This window comes from Pterocles gutturalis, unplaced genomic scaffold (assembly GCF_000699245.1).
Source record: "Pterocles gutturalis isolate BGI_N339 unplaced genomic scaffold, ASM69924v1 scaffold600, whole genome shotgun sequence".
NCBI classification, from domain to species: domain Eukaryota; kingdom Metazoa; phylum Chordata; class Aves; order Pterocliformes; family Pteroclidae; genus Pterocles; species Pterocles gutturalis.
Window position 1 is genome coordinate 22651 of NW_010143038.1, and position 8171 is coordinate 30821.

At 51.7% G+C, this 8171-nt stretch overlaps 1 protein-coding gene across 1 annotated transcript in view; it reads right to left on the reverse strand.

Annotated features, from left to right (window-relative positions):
• The window catches only part of LOC104469840 (pre-B-cell leukemia transcription factor 1-like), a gene marked incomplete at its 5' end in the record, with an annotated part of 24396 nt that extends 19038 nt beyond the window's left edge, over positions 1-5358 (reverse strand). Inside the window, 4 exon segments of the mRNA XM_010084554.1 lie at positions 925-1060; positions 1947-2137; positions 5094-5207; positions 5210-5358. Coding sequence (XP_010082856.1) covers positions 925-1060; positions 1947-2137; positions 5094-5207; positions 5210-5358 — 590 coding nt within the window.
• Positions 5359-8171: the final 2813 nt, after the last annotated feature.

Consider the following 8171-nt stretch of genomic DNA (forward strand, 5'->3'; position numbering starts at 1 on the left):
TGCTGCTGCTGTCTTCAGTTTATTCAGGCGACGAACAGGCATGTGCCTGGGGCAGGGAAGCAGCCCAAGACAGGGAAGGCAATGGGAGCCTAGAGGGAGCGCTAAGCTCACAGGAGGACAAGACTACCAGAGGCTTTCAATCACTCTCCTTGCTCCAAAAAGAGTGGAAGTAAAGAAGGACAGACCTGAGCAATGTACAGCTGGACACAAGTACTGCCTGCACTCCTCGCAGATCTCAGCAGCTCCCAGGTCGAAGCTACAGACTCCAGGACTATGTGGCTGCCTTGAATGTATGGAATTAATTCAATTTGTCCTTATTGACCACCTCTCTTTGAGGGATAAGCAAGTCAGGGAGATGTCATGTTGCGCAGCACAAGAGTAATGACGGAGAGAAACGACCCTGAGAAAGCCCACCTTCCTTGAGCACAAACCATAACCATCAGCCCGTCTGACCCAAACCCTCCCCACCAGGACTTTGTCCATTCCACCTTACCGAGCAAACCTGCGCAGCTCTTCCTGCTGCCTTTGCATCCCCTGGCTTGAAGAGTGGAATTTCAGCTCAACAAGCTCTTCTCGCAAGCCAGCTCAGCACTAATTCCTTAAGGAGCAGACTTTGCCTCTGTGAGTGAGGCCACACCATTTCTGTGCTGCTAACACCTTAGCTGCACATCCAGCCATCACTCCATTGAGCCTTCATCCCTTCCAAATCCGCTCCCAAACTCTCCTTTTCTATACATGGCTTCATCCTGCAAGTCTGCTGTCTGCTCTCCCATCCACTCACACTAACTTGCTCTAAACTCATTTAGTAACTAACTGCTTGACACTGGGACATGACTGACTTGACTGAGGTCCAGAGCGCCCTTCACCACACTGAAGTTTCCTGTTAGCAGTAGCCACCTTTGCTGTATTTCTGGGCTCTCTCACCTGTGAGACTGTGATGCCACATTTCTTGGCTAGCTCTTCTTTGGCTTCCTCACTGGGGTAAGGGTTGCTGAGATGGGAATAGAAATACTCATTCAGGATTTCCGTAGCCTGCTTGTTGAAGTTTCGTCTCTTCCGCCTTTAGCATGAAGAAAGAGGGGAAAACAGAAGGAAAAGGAAACGGAATAAGTGCCAGGGATCCAGAAATGGGAATGCACTTCTAGATACTCTAACTTTCCCCACTTCTCTCCCTCCTTCCCCTGCTCCTGGGAGCACAGAATACAACAGGTTCATAGCCAGGAAGCTTCTCATCTGCACCTTGCTGGTGACTTCTCTCTCAAGTTAAGCGTCCTTCTCAAACTATCACTGTATCCTCCAGCCTGCAGAAGACTCTTAAAACTCACATCCAGCTCCTCCACCTAGGAAGTGACTCCCAGCAGCTGGCTGCACTGGCCAAAGACATCACTGCTGCTCTGCAAAGCTCCGTAGTGAGAAAACAGCGATGGATATGTCCTTGGGGAAGTCTGTTCCATTTACAGCTGGGTGCTGTCTGCTACTTCTTCCCTCATACCCCCAGTGTAGCTGTCTCTCCTCCCCACCCCACGGTGCACCCAAGCCACAGCCCATGTGTAACCAGCTTGGGCAGGGAAATAATTCTACAGCAAATTGAAAACCTGGGACAATGGAAACAGAAGGAAAAAACAGGAACCTAGATGGGGTGGGACGGGCTGGAGGATTAGCTTTCATCCCCAACTGAAGTGCACATTTTCACCACAGAAGAGCAAAACCAGGATACACAGTTCTCAAGGTACAGAGGCTGGATGACTCGAATTGCTGTCCCCTCTCCTGCTGAGCCACAGACAGCTAAAGGATAAGGAAGGTAAATAGCCTCTGCGGCTCAAGACCAAGAGACATGGCCCTTCAGATGGACCTGAATGCACTCCAGAACCTCGAAACACCCCTCCCAGGCCTGAACAATACTGCACAGTGGGTGAGGGAGAAAGGTCTGGGGTGGATTAACTCACCGTGCGTCCAGAAATCGGGAGCGCAAGATCATGACGGCTTCACACGTGCTTTGCTTCAACTGCATCTGAATGGAGCTGAACTTGCGGTGGATGATGCTCACCATCCGCTCTATCTCCTTCGGTGAGATAGGTCGGGTCCGGCTCTGCTCGCGCAGCAGGTTCATCACATGGGTGGTGAATTCGTTGCATGCCTGGGATGGCAAAAAAAGCAAAAGAAACCCCAGGATCGGAGGGTCATTCGACAGTGTCAAGGACAGTACAGAGGCAACGCTGCTATGGAAGGAGACACAAGCAGAGGACTCAACGGCTGGGGGTTTTTAGGGCAGACCCAGAGCAAGAGTGTGCTGGCTCTCAGGGCAATGATAAATTTCTCTCATCTGCTGAGCAGAGGGCAGGAGAGACTCCCAACAAACACACTGACAAAGGGAGGAGCCAATTTCTTTGCTTCCAGGGATCACGGACGGAGCTGGGGCAGCTGAAGCCCTAGGACTCCTGTAAAGCATGAAGAAGTCCCAGCAACTGTTCTTCTGGATGGGACTAGAGGAGCTACTGTTGTATCTGAGGAGGACCATGAACCTTTTGCCTCGCTGTCCCTCCTCCTGCCGCCCCAGCTGGACCCCAGCATCATGTGCCCTGCAGAGCCCCTTGTGCTTCCCAGGAGCAGCTCCCAAAGAGACACGGTGCTGCTCTGCACTCGTAGCACATGAGAGAAGAAGTAAATAATGATAAAAATTAAAGCCTGAGTGAGGCAGGAGCCCTGACAAGTAAGGGAAAGCAGGTAATCATCCTGGTTAGTTTGCTGCTGGCACAGCCCCGTCAGGCTGCTCCCCCTGTCCCTATGCCATGCCACGAGGACAGGGCAGCCAGAGGAGCTGGGGGACAAGGGAGGGATTTGAGGCTGAAGGCCACTTCATTGCTCTCTCTCCCATCCCCATGAGCATCTCATGGACACAACAGGATCCTCCAATTCCCAGACCCAAGCCCCAAAAACCAGGCTGAGAGTAGCACTCGAACACTGATGGCTCGAAAAGCCTTTGGTGCTCCTGGGACACAGGCAGCTGCTCGCGGGACAGCATCCCCAGTTCCCACCCCATGATGGGGAAAAGGGGGCTAGCAGGGGATTTTGTGGACTGCTGACATGGGCTTGACTTACTGTGTTCTACCCCACCAGTCCAAACCTACCCAGGGCTCACACCCAGTGGGGAGGCCATCCCCGAGGCCAGCAGAGCCCCTCCAATGGCCCATCACCAGCTCCAGCCGACAGCTCCCATCACCCAGGGCGAGCGTCAGCTACCAGAGCTCTCAGCCCGGTGCCTCTTTGCTCCCTGACGCCCCAGCAATTTCAGCTTTTCTCCTCTTCGAGTGAAATAAAGAGCATTAAAGGCAAAATTGCTGGCAAGCGCTGTGCTGTCACAGCAGCAGCCAGACGCCACACGAAGCCAGGCGCTGAGCTCCCCCAGCCACCAACAACGGGACCGAAGAGAGGTGGATGGATGTTGAGAAACCCTGAATCCTGGTTTTGCAGGACTGTGGGTGACGATAGCGGACCTGTGGCTTGCCACAGCTGTTTGCAAAGCAACTTGGTGGTAAAACCAACCCCGTCAGTGGGTTGTGAGAAGGAAAGATGGGGCCCATCTGTCCCCACGGGGATGGGGTAAAGGCTTCTCACCTGCATGTCCCTTTGGGGATCAAAAATGATGCAGAAAGAAAACCAGAAAAGCAAACAAACAGATTTCCTGCCCAAGGGGAGGAAGGAGCAGAAGGTCCTTCCCTGAAGCCTGTCCCCAGCTGTGCCCTTAGAGAAGGGTCCTTGTTGGCTCTGCCCTTCATGGTCTCTCCTTGGGCTTGGGTGACAGAGGATGTGGGGTCTCCCTCTGCCTCTTCGGCCAGTGGGCTGAAGGATGATCCCTGACATGCTCTCCACTCCTACCGACATGAGGGCTGAGGCTCCATCATGCCATACCACCCTGCGTCTGTGCTTTGAGGGAGTGACAGCAAGGGCTGAGGACAGCAACCAAAGGTCATCCTTCCAACCTGCCCCCTGCCACCCCTCCTCCTCTAATGCCCTGCAAAATGCCTTCCATGCCATCACCATGCTCAGCTTCTCCAACACCAGAGCCCCACCTGGCCACCCTGACCCCAGCTCCAACCCAGAAGCACCCATCCAAGGTAGCTCCACACTACCCCTGGGCATAGGTCTGAAGATGCCACCCAGCAGCCTCAGCTTGGCCAGCGCGGCACTTGAAGGGCGAGACACCCCCCAGCTCCACCATGCATCCAGTTGGCTGGTTCAAATGGGGGCCAGGCTGGTTTGCCTACACAGACCCCAGCACCAGTGGCTGCTCACAGCCCCATCGCATCGGCAGAGACGGCGTTAAACCAGAGATCTGAAACCCCGCCTGGCCCTGGCCACGGAGCCCATCCTGCACCCGAAAAGGAGGGATGCTTCCTCGCTCGCACTCCATAACCACAACCTCGGGGTAGAAACCACATTCATCACAAGGGCAACCCGCACGGTGATGAGGAGAGGTCTGCAAAACATCTGGAAGCGTTTGAAAGAAACCAGTTTTGAGCGTTGGCCTGCGAAGCTTTTCATGTAATTGCCAGTGTTTCCAATAGCTGCATTCATGACCCAAGTAGTCTTTCTTTTTCTTCTTTTTAAGAATCATTTTCCACAAGAAAAAAGACACTTTTTTTTTTCTGGAAAATGAATTTTTCAAGCAGAAAAAATATTCAAGGAAAATTTTTATTCAAGCCTTGCTTGGAAAACTGTCTGCACCGATGTCAGCACCTCGAAGAGGATCCCCCATTCAAAGGGCCAATTTTTGTCAAGATATTAAGGGAGGAGTGAAAAGCAAAAATCAAAGGGGTGACCCACACCGAGCCTATTCTTGTGCCACATCCCAGTGCAAAACCCCAATCCACCCAAACTAAAAAAGCAGGTTTTCCCTCCAATGCCAAGCAACAGCTTGCATTTGCCCGCGTGCTCCAAACAATAGATGTCAGCAGCAGTCCAGGCTGTGCACATCCACGCCATGGTGCCGGCGCTGGCCGGTGGCTTTCCAGGCTGCTCTGGCTCCTGCTCCCACCATCCCGTGACCACCACCCCTGGGCAGCCCTGCCCTCCGCCGCGAAGGAGCCTGTTACCTGCTCGTACTTCTCCAGCTCCGTGTGGTAGATCTGCCGGATCTGGGAGAGTTTGGCTCTGTAGTCGGAATGCTCCACCGAGTTGTCGGAGCCAGCTCCTCCTGACGCGGCGGCGGCACACCCAGCCCGCGGCACAGAAGCGCAGCAGCGGCTGAGCCGCCTCCTTTTTCAGGGCCCGCTACACCCTCGGCCAGGAGCATGTTGTCTAACCGCATCAGCTGGGGGTCTGTGGGCTCCTCTTCCTGTGCTCCCCGGATGCTCAGCACTGCAGGAGACACAAAGGGGAGAGGAAACCTTGAGTCATACCTGGGGCTTAACTCGGGGATGGGGATGCTCATCCAAATGGGGATGCTCACCCCAGGCTGGACCAGGGGGGCTCAGTCCCCATCAACGGTACTCTTCTTCCTTTCCTGAGGGTGCTCTGGGTGCGAGCACATTGCCTTGGGTCTCCATCTCCCTGCTCCCCTCCCTGCCTCTTCCTCTGCTTCCCACAGGGAAGAAGTAGGGCAGAACCAGGAGAGAGCTCACTGCAGAGCTAACCCAGAAAGCCACACTTTGTGCTCAAGCACACAGCGAAACTGCTGTCAACACCAACCAAAAAACCCAATAAATGTACCTATTCTTGCCTCCAGCAGGGATACGGACCATATCCCAACACAAACATGGGATGGGAAGTTGTGAGTCTCCAGCCCAGACCTCAGCTCGCCCAGGGGTCCTCTCATGTCACCTAGCGTGTGGTTTACAGCCTGATCCTGTACCATTTGCATCAGCCACCAACCCCAGATGGCAGAGGAAGATGCCCAGAGCCCATGGCCGACCGTTCCTCAGTTTCTCTGTCTTCAGATACAGACAGAAAGGGCTTGCAAAGCCATGTTTTTAGCCACGCAGCGAAAAAACAAGCTAAAAAAAAAAAATTAAATAAATTTTATTATTTGGAAAATGCCTTTTTCTTTTCAGAATACAGTCATTCCAGTGAAGAAAAGGGGCAACAATAAATTAATCCTCCTGGAGCAACTTTCCAAAGAGAGAATTTTCCTCTCCCACTTGCACTCCCCACCTCAATTACTGCTTCGAGTAGAAGTCCTTCTCCTGTGAGAGCTTTCCTGGAAAAACCACATGGGAGCATCCCGACCACTCAGGATATCCCAGGTCTGAAGGACGGAGGTGCCCTACGTGCCCTTCGTGTGTCCCCCCATGGTCTGTGTTTGAACACAGAAGCGTAACTCGAGATTCCCGCATATACACACACAGGTGTGCACAGCTGCAAAATAAATAAATAGAATAAATCCTTGATGAGCAAACAAAATAGGCATTTCCTAAGAGAAATGAATTGTATTTCCCCACCTCGTCTGGCACAGGAGCTCGAAGCACTTTTCGTAAATAATCCCTCTGCCTTGGGCCGAGCAGACACTCGTGCACATGGAATCACATCCAGAGCTGGGTAATGTTGCGTGGATTTTATTTAATAAAGCCGTGCCCGCTTACACCCGACATGAATTTGACCCCCTGAATCTACAGCGCAAACAAGAGCAAGTGATTCTCCCTGTCACTCAAAAAAACCAAGACCAAATCTAAAATCAGTGGGCAATGAGAAGTAAAAACCAGAGCAGCTAAAAAACCCAGGCAAACACTGCGTATGGTCTTCCTCACTCTGAAATAAGTTAAAGACACTGCTAGTATCAGTATAAAATGGAAGTAAAAGACCCTGTTGAGAGGTTTAGCTAACACAATAAAGAGCTAGAGAGATAGAAAAACGCCCAACAACCGTAAATTTGCCAATAAGAGCTAATAATAAATAATTCCATGCTAGGGAGGATTGTTTCTGTACAGAGGGATGGGGCTGCAGTGCCAAATTTGGAGCCGGGTGCCAGCTGCCGAGCCTGGAGGAGACGGGACCAGTATCTCCCCCGGAGACTTCATCAAGAAAATGGTTTGGGGTCTGCAATCCATAAACTGAAATAAGAGGTAAAAGTAGCCAAAATCCTTAAAAAGACAAGAGGAAAATGGGGAAGTGACAGGCTATGGGAGATTGACAAACTTGCTATGAAAAAAAAGAGATCAAATTCTTATTCTTCCAGGACAAAAAAAAAAAAAAATAAAAAAAAAAAGTCACAAAATTAAAGCACATCAAAAGCCCAAATAGAAATGGAAAGCAACATGGATAAAAGAAAAAAACAACTAAAATTAAAAACTCCCAAATAAACAAATCAAAAGCAGAGTTGCCAAAACAGTGCATCTGGATTTCAAAAGGGAAATATTTTTAGAATAAAAATCTCAGGAATCATTGACCTGACAGGTAGGCACAAGTGATTAATTAGTTGATGTTTAGAGAGCTGCTTCCCGATGAAAAGCGCTGCAGAACCCCTGAGCTGTATCGCCGTGCGACACGCGCAGACCAGCGCCTGCCCCGAGTGCGCGCATCCCGAGCATCTGACGGATGCAGGTCCGGCAGCAGAGACCCGAACCCAGTCGGGGACCGTGTGGAGACTTGGCTGCTCGCTCGGAGTAATGATAGAGAGTAAATAAATTGAAAGGCCAACGTGTCTAAGCAGAACTGATGCTGCCTATTTATCCCTGGAAGGCTGCGCTCAGTCGAGGAGAAGACAAAACGATTATTTAAAAGCTCCTTTTTTATCTTCCCGGTGCTGTCCCCAGTTCCAGCGCAGCTCCTGCCAGGATGCCTGGGGTGCTGGGCTCCCCGGCAGCTCCAACCCACCAAAAACCCCCCCCATGATGGGATGCAGCCCACAGTCTGCTGGCTGGGGGGCTTCGGGTGAGCTGGTACAGGCAGCACCCGATGTGCAGAACCTGGGTGGCTGATGGTGAAAGTCCCTCACTCTCCCCAGGCTGCTGGCTCTCCCACCAAATTAAAATAAAATAAATTAAGCAGAATGATCCTCCGTGGTCCAGCAGCAAGCCAGAGCCAAGGGGCTGCGGGCATGCTCCCCACATGCCCTGGCATCTGCAGGACCTGCCATTTGCTGCTCCTGATTAAAGAGAGGAAAGAAAGAAAAAAAAAAAAAAAAAGGAAGAACAAAAAGAAAGATAGTGACTGGCAGCCGGGGGGGGGGAAAATCA